At 37.9% G+C, this 24676-nt stretch overlaps 1 protein-coding gene across 1 annotated transcript in view; it reads left to right on the top strand.

The window, feature by feature from the left end:
* Positions 1-2625: 2625 nt before the first annotated feature.
* Lmbr1 (limb development membrane protein 1) overlaps positions 2626-24676 on the top strand; it is a gene marked incomplete at its 5' end in the record, with an annotated part of 46535 nt that continues 24484 nt past the window's right edge. The window contains 4 exon segments of the mRNA XM_005404906.2: positions 2626-2698; positions 14189-14269; positions 16696-16772; positions 17406-17483. Of these exon segments, the coding sequence (XP_005404963.2) occupies positions 2626-2698; positions 14189-14269; positions 16696-16772; positions 17406-17483 (309 nt within the window).

Raw genomic sequence — 24676 nt, 5'->3', positions numbered from 1 at the left:
TTTATGGTTCTGTTTGTGATCTAACATTCAGTTACTACTCTACTCTGGACCATCTCTCCACGTGCCCCTCAGCATCTAGTTCTAACGAGGAGACCGTGGAGGTAACCCGGGGGGTGCTGAGCACCAGTGGGGTTCCATGGTTCTGTGGACTCAACCTCTGTGAAACAAAACTTTGTTTTGTTCTCATTTGAGGTCTGAGTTCACTTTAGTTCAGGAGGTTGTGTAGTGTGTCCTGATTCACAGAGCCATATGACGGGGCCAGTTTGAACCCTGAGGCTGGCTTCAGAGGCCAGGCTGTGGGGCACTGCTGTGTTCCTCTGTGAGCCCCAGAGCTATACAGTTGCTTTCTTGCTGAGGGGCCCTGCACTCTCCATGTCTGTGTTCTCACCTGGCTTCCTCTGCGTGCAGTGCCTGCCTCCTCTTGGCAACTCAGGCTCTTGGGTGAGGTGCTGCAGCCAGCAGGAACACAGGCCAGACTCTCCTGTCCTCTACTGGAAGTAATCTTTCTGCCTCTGATGTTTTGTAACATTTTAAGGCTCAGTTTTGACATTTATGTTAATCCTATAATTACTTTTTAATTCATCTTCTCTCTTCTGGTACTGTTTGAGGTCAGGACTGTGTCTTACCTGCATCTAAGCCCCCATTAGCCATAGTAGTTATAAAAGGAGGCCTTTTGGGAAACTTCTGTTTCTTGGAATACAAAGTGGTAATGACAGTCTGTTTCTCACAGAGTCATAGAAAGCAAGGGGGGTGATGTCACAGGCACTTAACACACATGCCCGTGACATCTCAGGTGGTGTCTGTTATGTGATAATTTGTACAGTGAGATAAAAGTCCATTTGACATAAAAATGGTCAGTTCTCATCCAAACAGTAGAAATGAGGAGAAGCATAGATGGCAAGAAACTTCTTTCATGGCTCACAAAGATGGGGTTCCTGCCTTCTTACGCGTAGGAACATTGTCGAGGGCTCCCCTACTCTTATTGTTGTCGAGTCAGTCCTGTCAGTGGGTCACTTTCTCCCCGACCCAGGACCATCACCTGCTCTGGCCCACACAGCTTGTTTTGTCCCTGGAGAGGCCTTTCCCTTTCCTTCCTCTCCTTTGTCCCTCGTGGGCTGAGCATTCTCTGTTGTTACGCATTTGTTTATATTAATTTATTCTTACTATTTGTTCTCTCTCAGGTTTAGGCTTCCCACGGGTAGAGATAGTATGTCTACCAGAGATTAGTTGAGTGCTAGGCCACAGGGGACCTCAGATATTTGTTGAAAGATTGTGAATTTTTGTATTGCTTGATATAAATTTCACATGAACTGTGTAAATTTGAATCCTGAAAAAGGGACCACATGATTTGAGACTGTCTCATCAGGCAGCTGAAAGGGCACACAGATGTATTTTGCTGAGAATAAGTTGGTAATGTTTGAATGATAGAAAACACTGATATCGGTTCTTGGCTTCTTTAACATTTTTCCCAATGCTGGGAAGAGAGAGAGAGATGGAGAAAGTCCACTCATAGAGAGCTAGCTGTATTAACAAAGCTAGAATTGAATGAATTTTAGGTTTTCTCAATTTTGAAGACAGTGTAGATAATACCCATACAACTGGTGAGTTTTAGTGAAGTATTTTTTTTCTCTGCTGTTGAATGGCATGGGAGTGAATGATTTATATATAGACACACCATTTCAGTAGGATTCTGTTGGATGACTTTTTGGTTTTTTATTTTTATTATTATTATTTTTTGGTTCTCAACCTATTTACTTTTAAAATTATAACCTTGAATACATATTAATTGCACATTAATGGGGGTTACTGTGATATTTCTGTACATTCATGTGTCCTGCATTGGTCATGTCCACACTGAATTGTTTTTACTGTTCCATTTATGGAGTCCCTCCAGTATATAATGATGAAGGTTCTGCACATCACTGGTGTACTTTATAGGTTTCTTGTCTTGTCATGTGTCATTGACTACATGATACTCATTGTGTAGGTAAGTACAAATGGGAGAACAAACACTGGGCTAGATTAGATGATCTATTCCTTCTAGCTCAAAAATAATGGCCAGGGCATAAAGATGTATTTTCTTCTTTTTTTTTTTTTTTTTTAGCTTTTTGTCTGTTTAAAATTTATACATTTGTTTGCTATCAAGAAATCTGGAGAATTCTGTATTTTAATCCTTTAAACTTAAAAAATACCCAGTTTATCTGATGCTGCACACCTGTAAATCTAGTACTCTGGGAGGTTGAGGCAAGAGGATCACAAGTTCAAAGCCCAGCCTGGGCAACTTAAACTCTCTTAAAAAAAAAAAAAAAAAAGAAAAAAAGAAAAGGACTGGGGATGTAGCTCAGTGCAAAGGCCCTGGGTTCAACTACTGCCCCCCAGCTCCTAATTTAAATATATGTAGATTTTAAAGTAATCAAATTTTGATGTTTAGTTATATATTAAAATACTAAATATAAAATCTGGGAAGTATACTTTATGAAAAATTGATTTGAGCATTTTTATGTTGGGTTCTTAGTTATTTCAGTGAATACATTATCTAAAATAATAGACCAAGTAGCCTAAACATTTTTGTAAGCACAGACTTTATAATGTTACATTATTGAATAGTTTTATCTTTAAATTTAGATTCTTGAAGACCTGGATGAGCAAATTTATATTATTACCCTGGAGGAAGAAGCACTCCAGAGACGCCTAAATGGTATGTGTATATTTAGAGCAGGATTAAAAAAAAGTATTTTAATCAAAAGAGACAAATAATTGAAGGGGAAAGAAATCTAAACCTCCCAGAGGCTTAAGGATAACAAAGAACTTCCCTGTGAAAGGGGTTTGCCTAGAAGCTGCTGAGGATGAGCTGTGACCAGCAGGGTCAGCTCCCACTGAGACAGTGGCCACTGGGGGCCAGCAGACCTCCACCACCAGCTCCGCAGACACCTTGCAGGTGCAAGGGCACAGAGCTGAGGCCTGTGCTGCATTTCCCGCCTGTCAAATCTTCAAGGGAAAGGATAGCAGGTTTCTTTGACACAGAAGGGCCAAATGTGCCCAGCTGTCACTTTGCAACTCTCTTGTTTGGGGCAGTACTGTTAGTTATCAGCTACTAACCAAGTTAGCATGTCAAAGATTGTTTAATTTTAAGTTTATAATTGTTTTGGGCCTCCAGTGAAGAAAAGAGTAATGATGTAATTTAAAAGAGAAATAACATAGTGTAGGTAAATTAATTTGCAGTGATCTTCACCCTGTACTCTTTCATATATTGTTTTACATGTTGTTATCTACAAGATAGTTTCTCAGGAAAACAAATAGACAAATAATAATGTGTTACAGACAAAAGAGGTAGGAGGTTATCAATAGTTGTTGTACTATACTTTGGTATCTTCAAAGTGGCTTCTAAAGAAAATAAATAGTTATACATGAGTGACCTATTGAATAATCATTAACTTTTCTCAATGGTTGTTGTACTCTTTCATATAGTCTTTAAGAAAAATAGTAGAAAGGGACCATTCCTCACCAAAATCAGGCTATTCTATTTCAGAATCATAATTTTAAAAGCAGGTATAAGTTGGAAGTTACTTTAAATATGGGATATTGAGAAGTAGGAAGAAATATATCTTTCTTTAATTACAGATAATACATTTAAATCATCAATCCAAAAGTGTTGATAAAATTTACAGTTTTGTTCTCAGATAAAAAAATTCCGGTTTGTATCTATTCTAGAAGGTTTTGTTGGTAACATCATGTATAGATAAACTTTTAGACTGGAACTATATATATCTTTAAATCTCTTAACTTTATTAAGGCTACTTCAACATTTAAGCTTACTTAATTTCAGAATTACAAACTTAAGTGAGCACCATCAGCTTTATAAAATTTTATTAAAATAGTAGGTATTAAAATTAATTTGTCTTACTTAGATGAGCATGTCTGAGTTGTAAAGAGTAGGTGTCAAGCTGCCTCATGTACTGTGGGATTATGTATGAGGCTAAGGTATGTGCTATTTCTGACTTACAGATCAGAAAGTGGAAAATATCGTGCTTTAGGAGTTAAATAATTTGAGTTAAATCTAATCAAAACAAAATGTAGCCTGTTCTCATTTTCCCATTCCACAGGAAGGGAAGTTCCTTTTAGAACCTCTCTCAGTCCTTTGGCTCTTCAAGAGTGGTTCATTATTTGTAAAGAAATTGAAAGAGAAGTACTTGCTAGAGGGCTGAATGTATTACAGAATGAAGCCAAGGTAAAAAAAATCCCAGCCAGTATAGAAATGGTGCAGAGGAGATGGCTTGGGCTCAGAAAGGATTTGAGGTTTTAGTTTAGTGAGCGCTAAGTGTAGTTTGGTGTTAGGCCATGTTGGTCAGCCATGCACCATTTGTAGCTGCTCTGGTTGGCAGGTTGTCCTTAGTCTCTGCAGTGACCCTCTTCAGTGGTGAATTGGGATGATTGTTATGATCTTGCTGTTCCCTGTTGATTAGCCTCTGGGTGATTTCAGGTAGAAAATAATAGGCTAAGCAGTTTATATTTATTATATAAATGACTATAGCAAAATTGACATTTTGACTAATGGATTAAGAATTGCAAGCTTCAGTAGAGTGTATTGATCAATACATGCTGAGGAGCAAGATGAGAACAATATTTCGTGATTTACTGGTTTTAAAGAAAGCACAGAAACAGGTTAGTGGGATAAACCATTTTCATGGATTTTATTTAATCTAGTATTATGTCAAATGTATGTTGTCATAACAATTATTTAAATTCTAAAACAAATGGGAAGTTCTAATTTTTTACTCTTGCGTGCAAAAGAATTGCAGAATGAGAGTAAAATGCTTTTAAAAAATACGCATTACATTGCTGGTTCATCACAACACCCAGGCTGGTGTTTTGCTAATGGCACGCTGCATGTGTCGGACTATGCGGTGCACGGCACAGAAGCTGTGGGCACACGTGTGTAGCTCCCCCCAGCTCAGCTTCACATTGCCTGAAAAACTTGGCACCTGAACAGTGGCAAGAGGTGGTTTACTGTAGGAATCACACCAGTTGTTTTCTTCAAGGCAGTATGGCTTGTGGCAGTTGTTATATTCTGGGAGTTGAATTTTCATGCCCCATTTAAAAAATACCAGCATAGTGGGATGGCCAACTATGACTTTCCTCTTGTTCTTCATTGACATTTGATGGTACCCTCAGTTTAAGGCTGTTGAGAGTCTTTTTTCCTATTAATACTATTATTTCATAAAATATGTTGACAAAATGAAACAAAGATGTGCATTGCAATGTTGATGAGTATTGCAAAGAAGCCGTGCTGTCTCCGTCTGCTGTTGCCTCTCTGTTGTGTGTGTGACCCCTGTTCTAAGCATCAGGCACAGGGCAGATGAACCAGGACACTGAGGTCTCAGGATGGGGAAGAAGGTAAGAACCCAGTAGGACACATGGCGGTCCCTGCGTTCTGAGAGGCTCATGTGGCTGCCTCTAGTCAGCTGGAGGTGTGGAGAGCCCTGTGTCCCTGCGTCCTGTCCCTTCACTCAGCTGGGAGGCTCTGGATGCCCTCTGTGGTGTCCAGGCCCCCCATGTCTCTTGTGTTCCCTTTCTGACACAGTTTTCCGCTTTCCTCTGGCTCCCAGGCTTCCTCCTTGTGCCATTTAGAACTGAACCTTAGCCTCTAACAAACTCTGCTAGATTTTCAGCTTTCCCTTCTTGGTCAAAGAAACTTGGCTCCCCACAGCAGCTTAGCATGTCCTAGAACCCTCTTGCGTGAGACTGCATTCATCCCTGCCTGCTTCCCTCTGGGGCGTTGGTAGGTAGGTGCCCTCTTATCTCCCTTGATGCTTTCTAATCCTTGGACTCTCCCACACCAGATCCTGCACTTGTCCCCTTCTTTCTTCTCTCAGGTGGTCTCACTCCCCATCCTTGACCCACTCGCTTAGGTTCTGTGTGAGTCATATCCTTGCTTATGCCCTTTCCAGCACTCTGGCAGCTCCTTGCTCTGTCTAGCTGCTACTTTGTGTGCCTGTGACAACAGCAGGCCTTGCCCTCAGCGGGGACTCAAGTCCTTGTATGTCTCCTGCTCAGACACCCGCCTTCCTGTTGCCACCTGTGATTCCTCACACCTGTGGTCTGCTCACCATGCAGTGCTCATTTCCTGGGGTTCTTCCAGACACAACTCACTCTCCCTGCCCACTGTCCTCTTCCCTCTCGGCCTTATCCTGGCCACATGGATCAGGCCCCCGGCGAGCCCTCACAGCTCCTTTCCCACCAGCCTCGCTGCATTCACTCTCATCCTGCAGCAGCTCTTCCTTGATGTACCTGGCTCATAGCTTAGGTTCACTTTAGATCCTCCTGAATGATGTTTCATTCCTCAGACCTTCACCATTTTCATCTCAGCTGCTGACCTTGTTTCCCATCTTCCTGAGAAAATGTTCAGCGATTTCCAGCTGGCCCACCTCCCCACAACTGTCCTCTCAAGTGCCACCTCTTCTGTTCCTGTGGCTGGTTCTTCCCCTGCTCCCTGACTGTGGGAGTCCACTGTGACCATTCTGCACTCTGCTGCATGACTGACTGGTCCACAGACGCAGAAATCTGTTTCCAGAGAGCTGTGAGTTCTGTCCGACCTTATGCCCCCTCACTCTCTGCCAGGTTGCAGAGAGCTGGCAGGAGGTGTGTGCTCATGGGTGCGGCTCTGTGCTGCATGCTGCTTTATTCAGGCTTGCTTCTGCTCCTCTACAGACTTCCGTTGTCAGGTTGGCCTGTGACTCCATAGTCCTCATGTCACTGTCTTTCCTCCTTCAAATATTTTTTATTCCACTTGTTTTTCACCTCACACTTTCTTGTTCCTTTTATTATTTTACATGGAGTCACACTGTATTGTCCAGGCTAGCTTCAAACCCATGATCCTCCTGTCTCTGCTTCCCAGAATAGCTGGAATGACAGAAGTACAGCACCATGTCCTGTTCCTTTTAGAGACTTAACACACACTTATCCGAGTAACTTTTTCTAATAACTGAATGGATTGCTTCTCTGTCTGTTTACTAGGTTTCCTCTGTGTCCACAGCTGCTTCACACCAGCTTGTTTTGTGTCTCCGTCTTTGCCCTAGTCTGACTGTACACACTCCCTTGTTATCTCATCTGCTCTCATGGCTTTAAATCCCATCTGTAAGTTGGTGACCTGTGCTGAGCTTAAGGACCCAGCTGTTCAGTAGTCACTTGCACCTGGTTGTTCAGTAGGCATCTTGAACATCACCTGCCAAATCACCTCAAGACCTCACCATGCGGGTGGAGATCCATTCCTCAGGTTCTCAGCTAAGTGGTCCCAGTCCCTTTCTCTCAGTTCCCATACAGATCCCTTCATTAAACTTATTGCTGTAGCTTTAGGGAAACTCCCGAATCTGACCGTGCCCAGACACCTGCACTGTACCACCTTGGTGTGAGCAGCTGGCATCTCTTGTGAAATTTTCACAGGCGCTTCCTGTTTCTTCCATGTGTCTGACTTTGGTCTTATGAATCAGATCTCACCTGTGACTCCATCCCCTGCTGTCTCCTAGCTGTTTCCCGACAGAACCACCTCCTCCCTGTGGGTGTTTGTGCTGTTTCCTTTCCAGGTCCTGACCTCAAAGCTTCTGTCTTAGTCTTCCCACACTGTGGGGTGACACTCTGGGTTTTCATCACATGCCACCAGAGGCATCTGCACTGTTCTCTGTCTTCCTAACTCATCACTCTTGGTGTCATCTGTCTCTCCGTACAGGAACGGACGCTCCCCAGGGCCAGGGGTGGGTCAGTTTTCTTCCCTACTGTGCCCTTAATCAGTTTACACTGTTGACACATGGCAGGGATGGGAGCAGATGTATCCCACTGGTGAGGTAGTAGATGAAACACACAGGATGGCCGTCATTCCACCGTAGCAATGAAGAGGTAAGGGGAAGTTTGGTGAGAAGCTAAGTGACAGAGTCTCTTGAAAGTGTTTAGAAAGGCCACAGCAGACATACCACGGTTAGGGGCAGCAGGGACGCCCATGCTGGAACAGAAATGGGGTGGTTTCCCCTGCTGCTGTGGCCACAAAATAGGAGCAATCAAGAACCATTTCTTCTCCAAGACCCTGAACAAGAACTCAACAGAAAGTCCCATTACATTAATTGTAGCAGAGAATCTTTTGTAATTCTTTCCCAGTGTTAAGAGGATACATGTATCATTAACATGTTTAAATGTTTAAGTAATGCAACAGCATTAATTGAAATAATTAGCTTTCGTGTGTGTAGCCTATGGGTATACTGGGTAACTTTAGAAGTACCATAATGAATAGAAATTATTTTTTGTTGTTTAAGTTCAAAACCTCCACAGTTCTTTTAATGTAATTTATTTTAAAATATTGTAGCCTTTGAACTTAATAATTCAGCTCAATTTTGTTAGATACTATTTTCATCTTCATGATAAAAAGTGAGAGTATCATTTTTGTAGCAATTACTTTCCTGCTTGGTTCTAATCATTTTAGAAAGCCTTTCTCATTGAAGCTTGTAGTAGTCTCTTTTTTTTTTTTTTTTTTTGAGACAGGGTCTCGCTATGCAGTTCAGTCTGGTCTTGAGCTCACTTTGTAGTCCAGGCTGGCCTTGAACTCCCAACGATCCTCCTGCCTCAGCTTCCCAAGTGCTGGGATTACAGGCGTGTGCCAGCACACCCGGCCCGAAGCTTGTAGTATTCTTAAGAGCACAGAAACAGTAATTTTTTTCATTTTCGTTGAATACCAGTTTTCAATACCTTCGTATCCTGAAAAATTCAGATATTGAAATAATAGGACCTTTCCTATACTGCCTTTCCTGGAACTTGGTGACCTCTCAACAGCTGTCAGTCCACTGTTGGTCCTTGACTCTTGCTGCTTATGGCAGAGTTGGGATTGCAGCGTATATGGAAATGTCAAGGCTTGGTGCTTCTTCTGGGTAGTGCATCCTATTGGAGGTGGTGCCCTCTGTCACGGCAGCATGATAATGTGGTACCTGGTGTTCTTCATGTAGCACACTTACAAGGAAGCTGTATTCAGATTTTATCATACTCTTTTGTATTGCTCTCATGTTGGCTTTCTCTGCATTCCTCTAGGTTCTAGCAGTGATTGTACTAGGGATATGATGTATGTATGTATCACTGAAAGAAGAATATCTTACAGTTTTCAGACTTGGGCCCCTGTAGTCAGATAGCCTAATAGTGATAAGATGTTGGCAAAAATCATTTGTGTACAAGGGGTTAAAACAGTGACACATGGCTCGTTATAATTTATTCAGCCTGTTGGGCCCTTCAGTCACTTTCCTGACCATAAAATGTGGCCTGAGCAAGTTATTTGTTGCAGGATGAACTGAGGTGACTGTGAGAGCTATAAATTATTCTAACATGAGTAGGTGAGGAACACTTTGCAATAACGAAGTAGAATGGGAGTCAGTGTCATATTCTGTTACATTTAAAGAAATTGTACTATAAAAATGATTCAAATTTGTTTAAAAGAATATGATTTTAATATACATGAGCTAGTTTCTAAAGCATAATCTACATGAATCGTAGTGTTGCTAAGAGTAGCAAGTATAAGTCTGAAGGTTGAAGAATGATATTAACATCTTATTTAAAGTTTACCAAGCTTATATCCAAAATAGAAAAAAGCCAAGCCATTATTTTAATTTTACATAGCATTATATAATATTCCTAAAGGTGATTGTTTAATTTTTCTCTCTCCCTTGCAGTCATTAATAATGTAAATACATTTGCGTTTTCACAGTTGTGTTAGATGTCAGAAGTCTCACATTGCTGGGTTCATTTTTCTGTGGCTATTTCAGAAATAGAAACTGTTTACATAAATATTAGCATCACGAGTGGAATAAAAATACAAGGAGTTTTTGTCTCCTTTGTAGGTACCAACAGCATTGACCTCACACACAGTAGACATTTCAGAGGTTTTGGGTGTGGCTTTAATTTACGCATGCTTTCTGGGGTCTGTGGTGTGTAGCAAGGTCCATCGGCTTGGGGAGACAGAGATTATTTACTCTATGAGTTATTACGAGTCTTGCGCTGGTATAACAAAGTTGTTTGCCTAAGTGATTGGAAATAATTAACAGTGCTTGAATGACCTCCCGTTCTTGGGGATAGAGATCACATTGGTCAAGTAGGTGTTTTCAAAAGTTATTTAGGTAAGATTTTCTAACCAAACTTTTTTTGGTTATATGCTAACTTTAAAAATAAAATATAAAAAGAATCTATATAGGAGGTCTCTACTTCCAAATAATATTTATTATGAATAAATTTAGGATACTGCATTAAGATACTGAATTGTTTAGCAAGATAATTTTATTGCATCAAATTATTTGAATTGTTTACATGTCTAATTGGTAGTATATATTTGTTTTAAAAGTACATTTTATATTTTAAATTAAATAATTAGCATCTGTCCTTAACATATGAAGGCTGTTTTATGTATTGTGTCTGTCTTTTGTATTAAGAAAAGGCATAGTTATTGAGGAAATGCTGGACTTTGGGAAATTGTTTTCTTGGAAGCGAAATATTTTCAATACCACATTAGTTTTTCAGCTTAAGAATAAAGCTGGGAAAATTTGCCTTCAGCTATTAGTTTTCCTGAATCCAAAGAGACGGGTGGGGCAGGATCAAAAATACTTATTTGATCAAAGTTATTGGCTCTGAAGGTATTCTTACCTGTGTAAGAAAGATGAAAGGTGTTGTTTTTATTGCATGCTAGTAACAGTGTAATTTTGAACTAATTGGTGTTGAACTGCCAATCACCTGGGGGAATGCAAATAGATACTCTTACAATTTCCTTTGAGGTCGAGAAATCCTATGTCGGGGCTGGAAGAAAAACAGAATAATACCGTTAAATTGACCTTAAATGAGCTGCTTTGTGGTTTTGTTGGAGAATCCCTTTTTATTTTTTATAACTTGTCCAAACAGGTTTTGTCTACCAATTTGACTTATTGACTAGACAATGCTGACATTGAACATTTTAGATTTTTAAAAAGTAAAGTAATGATAACCCAGTTTTTGATGATATTTTCATTTTTTTTTAGTATAACTTTAGTATTTGTTTGGCGCATATCATAATTTCCCCAAATAGCTACTCTTTCTGTCTGGTTACTTGTATAAGGAAATATTCTGTTGCACAAAAGCTTACTTTTTCACTTAGGTATTTAATATCTTACCATGTTTGAGAGGATTGTACTATTCCTGCAGAATCTACTCATGTAATAAATGTATGGCTTATTTCAGGACAATAGGAGTGTGTTTTTTATTTCTGTATGCCAATCAGTATTTACTAATCACTCATTGTGTGGCTAGAGTTGGGTCACCTGAAATAAAAGCATTTCAGAAATGTCACTTCAGGATTTTCCTTTGAAAAATCATATGTTGAATGGTCTAGACATTTGTATTGAGCTTTGTAGACATACCCACAAAGTAAGCATTTATGTCTTTTCACTTAATTTCAAATTGGCAGCAGGCATATTGTCTGTTCTGATATCCATTCTCTTTCAAAATTCTGAATACTCATCGTATTATTTTTTCTAGCTTGGAGCTGGTTACTAGCATAATACTTCTTTACAAGTACAGAGAATGAAGTGTGTATGGAATTGTATTTTTAATTAATGGAATATAGACATTAAATGAGTGATAATTACAGACACTATAATTTATAAAGAATTAAGATAAAAAGTAAAATGTACTTATCACTAACGCTATTATATTGTTTAAACTTTGATTCAGAGATATTTGAAAATCTTACACTGCTATGCCATCTTATCTAAATCTCCTTGTTATATGAAAATGCCCATTAATTTTGTCACTCAATTGCTTTTCCTTTTGCTTTGGTTGCCAGAAATTTAAAACTAGATTTGTAGTCCAAGTTTAGTAGCTTGGGGTCACATTACCTGAATATCTCTGTACTATCTTTACTCCCACTCTCTTCAAAATATCAATGATATATTAACAAGTAAAATGATTAATGAGCTCTGAAAATACTATATAACATTTCTGTGCATTTCAGACCTCAAGTTCTCCAAAAGGGAGGATATTGGATTTCTCTTTCTTTTGCAGTGGGAGATGGGAAAAAAAATGCAAAAGGAACAAGCCTACTGCTAGAAACCTGGACTGAGCCTGGGGTTTTGTGATTCCCCAAGGGGGCTTAGAAAAGGAGCTTCTGAATTCCCTTCGTGAGACTGCATTTGTCTCCTTGCTGCAGGCTCTTTCTCGTCCTGCTGAACTTCTTGTATTGGGCTGAATTCTTTCAGTTTCTCCCTTGAGAAAGGACTACTGTTTACACCTACAGAGACCCAATCAGGCTTCTTTCTTCTTATAGTCAGTTCTTCCGAAGTGTTGGTCTGTAGTCCCCAGGAACCGAAATTTGAGCCGTCCAACTGATTTGTCACTGTATTAAGGACTGTCTGACCTAACCAGATGTGAACAGCAGCAGCAGCTAGAGAAGGATTTCCACTCATTTAAGGACACTACTCAAGTAGGGACCTCTTCTTCCCAGTTCCGAGGGCGAAAGGTGGCCCTGACTGTTCCTGCCTTCTGGCTTCCTCTGCTTTTCTTCCTGGAACCTCTCCTGTTGGTCTAATATTGCATGAATCCCTTTTCTGTTTTACCTCGAGAGTCAGTTTCATTTGCTTATAACTGGTGACTGTACCTGGTACAAGTGAAATCTCAGCTATAGGTTGTGTTGGATAAAAGATGAGGAGAGAAAGTGAAATGAAAGGAGCGTGTATGTAAACAAGCAAACAGGATAAGTGAAAATGAAAAGTAGAACTTAAAGTCTACAGAACAGAATGTAAGTTGTAAAACATTAGAGACAAGGTGGGTCATTATGATACGATAAAAGACTTGATTCATAGTAAGATATAAGAATCCTAGTGGTTTTTTAAAAACTTTTTTAATAACTAAGGAAATGTAATCAAAGCACAATTATAACAGGGGTTTCAATTTATCTGTTTCAGACTTTAATGGATAAAACTGAACAAGGAAGTACTATTACAAAACCATTAGAGAAACAAGCAAAAATATAAATATGAAGAATCTATGTGATAAACATGAAAGATAATTACATTTAGACAAATGCATATGAAAGTAACAATCAGGGGGCTGGAGATTTAGCTCAGCGGCACAGCGCCTCTCTGGCAAGTGTGAAGTCATGAGTTCAATTCCTGGTACAGGGAAAAAAAAACAAAAAAAAAACAAACAAAAAAAAAGAAAGTAACTATCAGAAAACATTTTTCACTCATTATGTTGGAAAAAATTTCGAAGTTACCATATCTGGTGCTAGGGAAAATACTGAAAAATACTAAAAGAAAATTTCAAAAGCTATGGATAGAGATTTAAATATTGTAGTAATTTAAATTATTACAGTAAATTGCAATATTTTGGGAATGTAACCTTTAAATATCTCTTGAAACTAAAAATGCTCACACCCTTTCACTCACCTGAATTTTGGAACTAATGGATATAAATACAAGAAAGTTTATTGCATCATTGTTTGTTTTTTTTTTTTTTTTTTGGGTTTTTCTCCGGTACCGGGAACCGAACTCACGACCTTGCGCTTGCCAGGCAGGCGCTTTTGCCGCTGAGCTAAATCCCCAGCCCCTGCATCATTGTTTGAAGTGACAGAAAATTGAGGAAAACCTGAATAATCACAAGAGGAGTGCTTCGGAGCGAAACTATACATCAGTAGCATGGAAAGTTGTTCAGCTGTTGTGGAGTTGGGCCTGGCAGTGTGAAGGCATCACTGGCATGGAGAGCAAGTGGCCAATTAGCATGTCTGATTGGGTCCCATCTATAAATGCATAGTGGAAGTGTAGGCGTCACAGGAATTAAATTTGCACATGAGGAAGGATGTGAGTGTATCAGCCACACTGGTAACAGTTGTCCCTTTAGGGAGATGGGGAGAAGAGGACCTGGATTCCCCTTCACTGTCTGTAGGAAGTGTGTAATGCTTTTGTAGTAGATCAAGTAAAGGTTTTACCAACTTAAAAAATCTTCTTGAAAATGCAGCTTTTAATCCATAGGAACATGTTGTTTTAAATAAAGATGTGGATGTAGTTTTCTATGAATCACAGCAGCATATTTTTTATTCTCAATAATCTGAATTTGTAAAAGTTACTTATTTTTAGTTAAAGGACTACCTGTTAAGTAGGGTTAGGGATTCTGTTTTAATTCTAAATATTTTTGCATTGAATAGGGATGTCTTCATCGGTAGAATGCAACATAATGGAGTTGGAGCAAGAACTTGAAAATGTAAAGACTCTTAAGACAAAACTAGGTACTGTACTTTTTTTCTTGATGTGTATATTTGTTATTAAAGACCTTATGATAGTCTGAAATATTAAAAAGTTTATGAAACTTAAGTTTATGTTCATTGATCAAGACTATTTTTGTTTGGGGAGAGAGTAAGGTTATTCACATTTTAAATTTTGTATTTATACAGAATGATGTTTCAAAGGTGGTATATTCAGAGATGTTCTCCTATTTTTTACTTGCTTTATTTCTGATAAATAATCTCTCATCTTTTAATGTGTCTTGTTTCTATCTTCTTTTAAAGTGTCCTCTTTTCCATTGGTTTTTTTTCTTACCATTGGTTTTGGGTGACTTGATTATGATATGCATTGGAATGCTTCTTGTTCTTTGGCTTCATTAAGTCTCTTGGATCTGGAAATTTGTAGTTCTCATCTAATTTGGACAATATTTGGCCATTAAATTTGCAGCTATTTTTTCTTTTTCCATTATGCTACCCTTTTTTAGGGACTTCAGTTACATGTGGCTTGAGTCCATCTTTCGAGGATGGTGGGATGATTATTTTAAAGTCCTTCTCTTTCATTTTGGATAGTATCATTGTGTTATCATTTGCACGGCTCTTTCATTCCATCTAGTGTATTTTCTTTTCAGATACTGTAGTTTTCATCTCTTAGAAGTATTATTTGAGCTGAATACCTTCCTGCCTCTAATTAGCATATTCAATCTGTGGCCTCCACCTTTATGATAATGCTTGAATGTTTTAGTCTTGTAATTCTAGTAACTGTGTTAGTTCTTGGTAAGTTTTGATTGATTATCTTCCTTATTGTTGGTTGTATTTTGTGCTGCTTTGCCTGCTGGGCAGTTGTAACATTGCAAGTTTTTTCCTTGTTAGATGCTGATGTTTTATATTTCTGTAAGTGAGACACATTGTTTTGGAGTGCAGTTCACTTCCTTGGAAAGAATACAGTGTTGTTGGCTTGGACTTGAAGACTGTTTAGGTTAAGCGGGGCAGCCCTGCACCTAGGGGGAATTGCCCCCATTTCCCCACCGCCGAGGCAAGCACTGTTCTTGGCCCTTTGTGATTGTCAGGTGCTGTTCCCTCCTATTTTTGTGTGTTCTTTCTTCAGGCATGGCTTGTTTCCTCACATGGCTGAGCTGGTCATTACTGTGAATGCCCCAGGGTGACTTTTGCCAATCCTGATAATTCTCTGAGCCACAGTCCTCTTTCTGTACTTTGCTCTGCAAACTGTGGCTGATTTAGACTCTTCAGACTCCCGTTTCATGGGCTGGACTCAGGAGGAGTCTGGCCTCTCTTTGGGTTCCTCCTGATTGAGTGCAGGACATTGCTAACTTGAAATTGTAGCAACAAGAGGGTATATTCTTTTTGTTAGTGATGTTCCTTTAGCTTTTGCTAGCGGGTAGAATGGGGACATAGCAGCTCAGTCCGTTTGGGCTTTTGGTCTTTACACAGGCTGGTTCATTTCCAGTTTGGCATTAATCTTACTGTACAGTTTTTCCTTGGTCCTAAATGTAAGCCTGGCTGTTTTGAGCAGGCTTTCATTTTTACTGCCCAAGAAACTGGAGCCTGAGAGAGCTTTTCAGAGGTTCCCAGCATCTCTGTTGTGTTTCTGCTCTTCCCAGCCACAGTTGCGGAGGCCTCATGGGGAAGGGAGTCTGTGTGTCTGACTCACCGCTTTGCTCTTTCCTTCTCTCTATGATTATTGCATCCCCCATTCTGGCTGCCTTGCAGCCTCAAACTCCAGAGTTTGTCTCTCTGGCCCTGTTGCGTTTGCTGAGAGCTTTTCTTTAGTGTCCTTGCCTTTGACCCACCAGTTTCTGCTTGATCTGTCAGCCTCTGGGATCCTTGCTAGCTACATACTAGAACATACCTTGCAGGGAAAAGTGTCACACTGGGGGACTCAACTCTACCATTTTGTAGAAAGCAGCCCCTCAATTTTCTTGGTGTTGGTAGCTCTCTGGTATCTTGATACAGTCTTTTAAAGCTTGAATCATCCACTGTTCTCAGCATGTGGCTGGCTATGGCTATGGTATGGGGAAATCTGTTGTAGCTACAAGTGGAGGTTTGCTTTCAGCCTTTAGGTCCTTGGGACATGAGATTAGAGATCTTATTTATGTTACTTTATTCATTCAAATATGTATCTATATCTATATATACCTCATCAAATAGTTACTTCTCTATTTTCAAAGAAAGCCACATATCAATAATAGATTTCCTTAGAAACAGAATTGTCTTTCCTGAGGTGAAATTTAAGCTTCACAGGATTGTACTGTTAATGTAGCAAACTGATTTTCAGTTTGTGGAGAAAAATAGATAGTTTATTTTTCCAAAAATTTGCATAATGTTTGTAGCATAATGGGATGAAACTATGAATCTAGAGAGGACTTTTGGAAATTACTGAAATTTTTGTTTTATTTTGTTTTTCCTTCTATTAGAAAGGCGAAAAAAGGCTTCAGCATGGGAAAGAAATTTGGTGTATCCTGCTGTTATGGTTCTACTTCTTATCGAGACAGTAAGAATTTATTTGCCTACTTAAATAAACCATATTATATTTTTATCTGCTTTAGCATTTGGGTGAACCAGCTCTCTCAGCTAAATGGCTTCTAGTAAACTAGTTTTCTTTCGACAGGATTAAAATCCATCAACACTTTTATTTGTAAAAAGTTAACAGAAAAAGAAATGGAAGTGAATGGCACTTAGAAAATGTCCTCAAGATGATCTGTTTTCGCATGAAAGCAGAAAATTCAGGCTTTTATTCTGTTGAAAATTAGGGAAGATAGGGTATTGCAGAGACTGTGCTTCAGAGTCTTCAGAAGGCTATGAAAATTGTATTAGGAAATTAGTGCTGGTAATATTTTACTATGTTTGAAGTCTGTGGAGTTGTGGGCTCCAGTTGGTGAGACTACTTAGTAAATGGATCTATTTTACTGTCTCTTGTCACAAGCTTTGAAATGATAATAATGTACAGAATCTCTTGGAATTTATTCTGGAGTTTTTATATACAGTCTACTTACGTAGCTTTGTGTGTAGAGTTTTGATCTTGACTGTTTTTCTTTTATTCTGAAACACATGCATTATAATATCTGTATATTGTCAGAGGAGTCTCTGGAGGGGAGGGCTGACTGCTTCCTTTTTTGTGTTGTAGTCCATCTCGGTCCTTCTGGTGGTGTGTAATATTCTTTGCCTATTGGTTGATGAAACAGCAATGCCAAAGGGAACAAGGGTAAAGTAAATGCTTTCAGATGTTTTGCGTTTGCAAGTTTCTATGTATATATACCCGTGTGCTTCAAGTAAGTAAGTGAAAACACTACCTTTTACTTGTATATACTTCCAGTTGTATGAATATCTTAAGAGAGCTTTCATAAATAATGTTCGTAAACTGTAACTTCTGTTTTCTTTTTTTTACTTTGGATGACTAGGGCCTTTTTTTTTTTTTCAAGTATATGAGTTTTTTCCTGATTTCATGTCAGAGTTGATCTTGGTTTTACTGACATTTGTATTTGTGATTCTCTAAGACAGTGCATGCATTAAAATAGGGATGTGGCACTGGGGATATAGCTCAGTGGCACAAGCGCTTCCCTGGTAAAGTGCAAGGTCCTGAGTTCGATTCCCAGTACCAAAAGGTAAAAAATAAGGATGTATAAAAAGTATATTTCATGGACTTGGAATTTACAAATATATAGCTGTAGGGGTTTATGCTTCAAAAGTGTCACGCATTTGATGAATCTATACCAAATATACAGTTACTAGAGGAGGGTCAGATGTACTTTTCATGAATTAAAATTTTTTATCATTTAAAAATTAATGATTTTCCTAAATTCTATGAATTAGCCTATTTGAATATATTTTCTATACAGAAGGTAGTTACCACTAAACATTCATATCTGACACACTTTTTCTGGGTTTCTCTATGAAATTTTGGATACTTAAAATGGCACTTACATTTTGACACTTTATTATATTTTTCCTAAGTCAGCAGCTTTTACATTCTGCATAGCAATGACTTTAAAACTGTCCAGACTTACGATTCACTTGTCTTTCTCTGAACCAGATGATAGTCTTTTTCTTTCATAGAAAAATGTCAGTGTCTGTTTTTATTCCTTCCCTCCAGCCTGAGATGAAGATATTTGTTCTTCCAAAAACTAACTCCTTTAACCATTTTCTGGATTCGCCCAGCCACCATCCTGGCTGGAATTTGAGCCACCTACTATCGTCCTTTCTCTCATTTAGCTGTGTGAGCCGTCTGCCCCTAGCTTCCCACACACTTCACTCTGCAAACAAATAAATGACACTTGTCTTGCACCTAGTCTTATGTCTGTCTTTTCTTTGTACCTGAATCCTCAGGTAGAACAGGAAGTCGCTCCTGCATAGACTTCCTGTTGGTTCTTTAACACATTGTAGTGTATAGCAAAACAGGTGAGTTCCTTGTGGTTCAGGTCTGTACCACCCCCTTAGTGCATAGCAGAGTGCCTTGTACTTTGAGGGGCTGCATGTGTGATTACATACATAGATGAACTTAATCCTGCTTTAGCCTTTTGCTTTATTAAAAATATATTTTTATCATTGCCTATTAATTTTATAAAATACTAGATTTCAATGTGGTATTTTTGTATAGGCATATGAAATATTTTGATCATAACCCCCAAATTACTGTCCCTTTTGTCCTTCCTCTTCTTTTTATTCCTTTCCTCTTGTCTAATAATAGTTTCCTTTCTATGTTTATGCCATCTATTTTTTTGATTATGATTTCGAGTTTCACTTACTTTTCTGCAAATGACATGATTTTGTTCTGCAGGGTTCCACTGTGTATATATATACACCACTCTATCTATTTGTTGCTGGGCATCTAGGCTGATTCCATATCTTGCTATTGTGAATTGTGCTGCCATAAACATGGGTATGCAGATGTCCCTGCAGTATGTTGACTTTAATTTCATTTTCAAATTATGTTGACATAATTTCTGTATACCAAGGAATGGTATAGCTAGATCGAATGGTAGCTGTGTGTTTCATTTTTGATGAACCCTCATACTTATTTCCATAGTGGCTCTGCTAATTTATATTCCTACCAGCAGTGTTGAAGAGTTCCTTTCCTACTTCCTCCTTACCAGTGTATTCTTGATGATAGTTATTCTGTCTGGGGTGAATTAGAACCTCAATATAGGTTTCTTCTTTTTCTTATTCTTTTTTTTTTTTTTTGAAATGGGGTCTCACTGTGCAGTCCAAGGTGACCTTGAACTTGTTACGTAGCTGCGGCTTACTCATCCTCCTGCCTCAGCTTTCCGAGTGCTGGGATTATCGGCATGCACCACCATGTCCAGTTTCAATGTAGTTTTGATTTGCATCTCCCTAATGGCTGGAGATGTTTGAGTTGATTTTTGTACAGGGTGAAAGATAGGAGTCTATTGTCAGTCTTCTATATATGGATATCCAGTTTGCTCAGTACCATTTGTTAAATAGACTATCTTTTCTGCAGTGCATGCTTTTGGCTCCTTTGTCAAGATAGCTTTGATTGTATAGGTTGGTTTCTATTCTATTCCATTGATCTACATGCCCCCTTTTGTATAATACCATACTGTTTTTGTTACTATAGCTTTGTAGTAGTATTTGAAATCAGGTGTTGTGATGCCTTGGGTCTTGTTCTTGTTGCTTAGGATTGCTTTGGCTAGTCTTGGTCTTTTATATTTCCATATGAGCTTTAGGATAATTGTTTCTAATTTTGTGAAGAATGTCACTGGAATGTTGATGAAAATTTTACTGAATCTTTAGGTAATATGGCCAATTTAACAATATTAATTCTGCTGATGCATGAACATGGAGATCTTTCCATCTTCTAATATCTTCTTCACTTTCTTTCTTCATTGTCATGTGATTTTTATTGTAGATAGTTTTTACCTCCTTGGTTAGACTGATTCCTAGGTGTTTTTTTTTTGAAGCTATTGTGAATTGAATAGTTTTTTTGATTTCTTTCTGGAAAGTTCATTTTTAGTATATAGAAAAGCTGTTAATTGCTTTTTAATGTTGATTTTGTGTGCTGCTACTATGCTGAATTTATCAGCTTCAGAAATGCTGCAAATGGACATCTATGGCTTATTCCTGATTTTAGAGGAAATGCTTTTAGCTTTTCCCCATTTAGGATTATATTGGCTGTGAATTTGTCATATAGAGGTTTTATTATATTGAGGTATGATGCTTTTATTAAGGGATATTGAAGTTTGTTGAAGGCTTTTTCTTTATCCGTTGAGATGATCATGTGATTATTTTTATTCTTGATTCTACTCATGTGGTGTATTAATTTTATTGATTTGCATATGTTGAACCATCCTTGCATCTTTAGAATGAAACAAACTTGGTCATGATGTATTGTTGAACTTGGTTTGCAAGTATTTTATTAAGCATTTTTGCATCTGTGTTCATCAAGGATGTTGATCTATAGTTTTTGATTTTAGTTGATACTAGTTGATATTCAGGTCTAAAATGTCCTCCAGAAGTCTTATGTGTTCAGAGGTGGGACTTTTGGAAGGAGACTGGATCATGGGGGGTGCTGTACTCATCAGCAGATTGGTTAATCCATTGATGAGTTCATGGCTGAGGTGGGGCTTGGTTAAAAGAGGTGGATCACTGAGGATATAATGTGAAAAGGTTTATTTTTATCTGTGGCTCTTCCCTTCTGTCTGCATCTTGGTTGCTGTTGGTTGAGCAGCTTTCATCTCTCATGTCCTTCCTTTATACCATTTCTGCCTTGGAGCAAGCTGACCATGGGCTGAACCTTCTGAAGCTGTGAGCCAAAATAACCCTCTTCTCCTCTAAGTTGTGAGTGTCAAGGTATTTTTGCCCAAGGGAATGGAAAGTGACTAAAACAGTAGTGTCTTTGTCCCGTTTTTGTACGAAGGTGATCTTACAGAATGAGTTTGGAAGCATTCCTTTCCTTTATATTTCATGGACTAGTTTGAGGAGCATTGGTATTCTTTAAACATCTGGTAAAACTTAGTAGTGAATCCATCTGGTCCTGGGATTTTCTTTTTTGGGATACTTTTTATTACTGCTTTGTCTTATTGTTTTATTTATATTATTTATTTATTATTTATTTAATTATTACTTTATTATTATTTATTATTAATAATTATATTATTTTATTGCTTTATCTTCAGGGGATACTTTTTATTACTGCTTTACCTTATTGATGTGTTTTTATCTTGTCTTGAAATGTATCCATTTTTTCTAGATTCTCCAATTAGAATATAGGTTTTCAAAATAGTACCCAATGATCCTTGGTATTTCAGTGACATTTCTTGTAGCATCCCTTTTTTCATCCCTAATGGTATTAGTTTAGGTCTTCTCTTTTGGTTAGTTTGGCTAAGTTTATCAGTCTTACTTATCTTTTAAAGAGCCAGCTCTTTGTTTCATTGATCTTTTTCTATTGTTTTTTTAGTCTATTTCATTAATTACAGCTCTGATCTTTATTATTTCTTTCTTTCTGTTTTGTTTGGTTTTGAATTGTTCGCATTTTTCTAAAACTTTGAGATATGTCATTACGTTATTTATTTGCAGACTCTATGATTTTTTGACATAGCCAGTCATAGTCCCTGTTAGAACTGCCTTTGCCATATATATCAGAGAGTCTGGTATATTGTTTTTCCATTTTCATTTAGGAATTTTAAATTTCCCCCTTGATTTCATCAGTGACCGATTGATTGTTCAGAAGTGAATTATTTGACCTCCCTGTGTTTGTATAATTTCTCCTTCTATTGATTTTTAGTTTCATTCTGTCATAGTCTGTTAGGATGCAAGAAATTATTTTATTTTATGGTATTTGTTAAGACTTGCTTTATGACCTAAAATACGATCTGTTTTGAAGAATGTTTCATGAGTTGCTGAAAAAAATGTGTATTTTGTTTCTTTGGGGATGGACTGTTATGTGGACATCTTTTAAGTACAGTTGATCTATAGTGTAGTTTAACTCTTAATGTGTCTTCGTTGATTGGAATGGAATATCAAAGTTACCCTCTGTTAGTATTTTGGGATATATGTGTCCCTTTATATTGAGAAATGTTTGTTTTATGAAGCTGGGTGCAGTGATATTTGGTGCATATATGGTTACAGCTGTATCTTCTTGATGGATTGTTCCATTTACTAATATGTAGTAGTCTTTGTCTCTTCTAATTTTGAAGTCTGCTTTGTCAGATATGAGTATATAATCCCACTTGCTTTTGGATTCCCCTTGTGGAGCATATTGTTTTCCATCCTTTCTGTCTGTATGTCTTTGTTAGTGAAGTGTGCTTCCTGCAGGCACCAAAGGGTTGGGTTTTGTCATTAAATCCAGTTTGTCAGTCTGTCACTTTTATTTAAAGAATTTAGACCATTTAGCTTGGTATCATAGCACATCTTATAATACCCGCATTTGGGAGACAGAGACCGGAGGATTGCTAGTTTGGTATCAGCCTGGGCTATAAAGCAAGATCCTGTCTTAAAAAAATTATTTATGTTCAAAATTATTATAGAAAGGAATTCATTCCTGTTTTTTTTGTGGTTGAATTTTTAAAAAATATTTGATTCTTTGCTAATTCTCAGTAGCTTATCTGTTCTTCATTCTTTTAGTGTAAGATGACTTTATCTTCTGCAGTGCTGGCTTAGTGGTCACGAATTTCTTTAGTTTATGTTTATCTTGAAAAGTCTTTATTTCTCCTTTGATTTTGAAAGATACCTTTGCTGAATATAGTCATCCATGTTGACAGTTATTATTTTTCAGAGCTTGAAATACATGCCCTCTTGGCCTTTAGTTTCTGCAGAGAAATCTGCAGTTGCCCAGATGGGTTTTCCTATATAAATGAGTTGCTGTTTTCTCTTGCAGCTTTCAATATTCTTTCTTCTTTAATTTTAAAGAGAAAAAACAATAAAAACAATGATACAGAATTTCAAAACAACATAGTAGGGATTTCAAGTAATAGTAATTTATTGTCGTTGTTTTGGTTTTTTTTTTGGTTTTTCTCCGGTACCGGGAACCGAACTCATGACCTTGCGCTTGCCAGGCAGGTGCTTTGCCGCTGAGCTAAATCCCCAGCCCGTAATTTATTGTCAGTAATAATTGTCAATAATAGCAATTTTAAAACAAGATAATAGGAAATTAATATATTGCATATTGTTTCTTCAAAGTAATGTTCTTTGAAGAGCCGTTTTCAAAGTAGTAGCTCAGCTTACAAGATAGAGGCATGCAAAACTGATCACAATATAAACACAAACCATTCTTTTCAATGAGTTAATAGAAATTAGTAGAAATTATCTTAGCAATCTTACATATACATGTATATATATTTTTTCTTTTCCCTTTCTTCTTTTTTCCTTTCCCCCATCCCAGTTGTTTTTTCCTTCTAAGCAGTTTCTTTTCTTTTCTTTTTTGTTTTTTGTTTTTTTTTTTTGTCTTTTTGAGACAAGGTCTTGCTATGCAGTTCAGGCTGGTCTTGGACTCATTTTGTAGCCCAGGTTGGTCTTGAACCCACAGTGATCCTCCTGCCTCGGCCTCCTGAGTGCTGGGATTACAGCACTGGCTTGAGCAGTTCCTTTCCCTTTCACAATATCTATTGTACATTTGGGATCTTATTTACCCTTTCAGTTTCTTACCCTAGGGATACAATGTGATGTTTATACATGCGAGTCTGATTTATTTCACTTATGAGTATGGTCTCTAGTTGCATCCATTTACCTCTAAAAGCCTCGTTTATCCTTTTTATGGCAGAGTAGTACTCCACTGTATAAAAAAGACTATCTTTTTGTCTGTTCTTTGGCTGATGGGCATTTGGGTTGTTTTCAAGACTTGAGCTTTCAGTATTCTTTCCTTGCTCTGTATTTTTGACATTTTAGCTCTAATATGACGTGGGGAGGTTCTTTTCCGGTCAGGCCTGTTTGGGGTTCTAAAAGTCTCCTCTAACTGGATGTCCATGCCTTTCCCAAGATTGGGGAAATTTTTGTTATTATTTCATTGACTAGATTCTCTGTTTCTTTGTTTGGACCATGGTAGTTCATTCTACACCAAAATTTGTATGTTTGGTTTTGAACCATGTACCAGAGTTCTTAGATGTTTTGTTCATAGTGTCTTTGTTTTCATTAACATCTGAGCATTGTTAACTGATTAACCTTATCCTCAAGTCCCAAAACTGTCTTTTATTTGATTCTTTTGGTGAGGCTTTGCACTGAGATTTTAATATGACTTCTTGTCATATCTTTGCCTTTTAAAGATTTCTTTAGTTCTTGATGATCTCTTCCTCTTTGTTGACCTGCTTCTTCATATACTGAATTGTCTTCCTCAATTCACTCAGCTGCTCATTTGTATCCTATCTGAAGTCACTGATCATATAAAAAAACTCAGTCTGGAATTTTTGTCCTGCCCTTTATCCATTTTGATGCCCTTACATTCAGTTA

The sequence above is a fragment of the Chinchilla lanigera genome, unplaced genomic scaffold (assembly GCF_000276665.1).
Source record: "Chinchilla lanigera isolate Chin_1 unplaced genomic scaffold, ChiLan1.0 scaffold00090, whole genome shotgun sequence".
NCBI lineage: Eukaryota > Metazoa > Chordata > Mammalia > Rodentia > Chinchillidae > Chinchilla > Chinchilla lanigera.
This window is presented reverse-complemented; position numbering and strand designations above follow the sequence as displayed.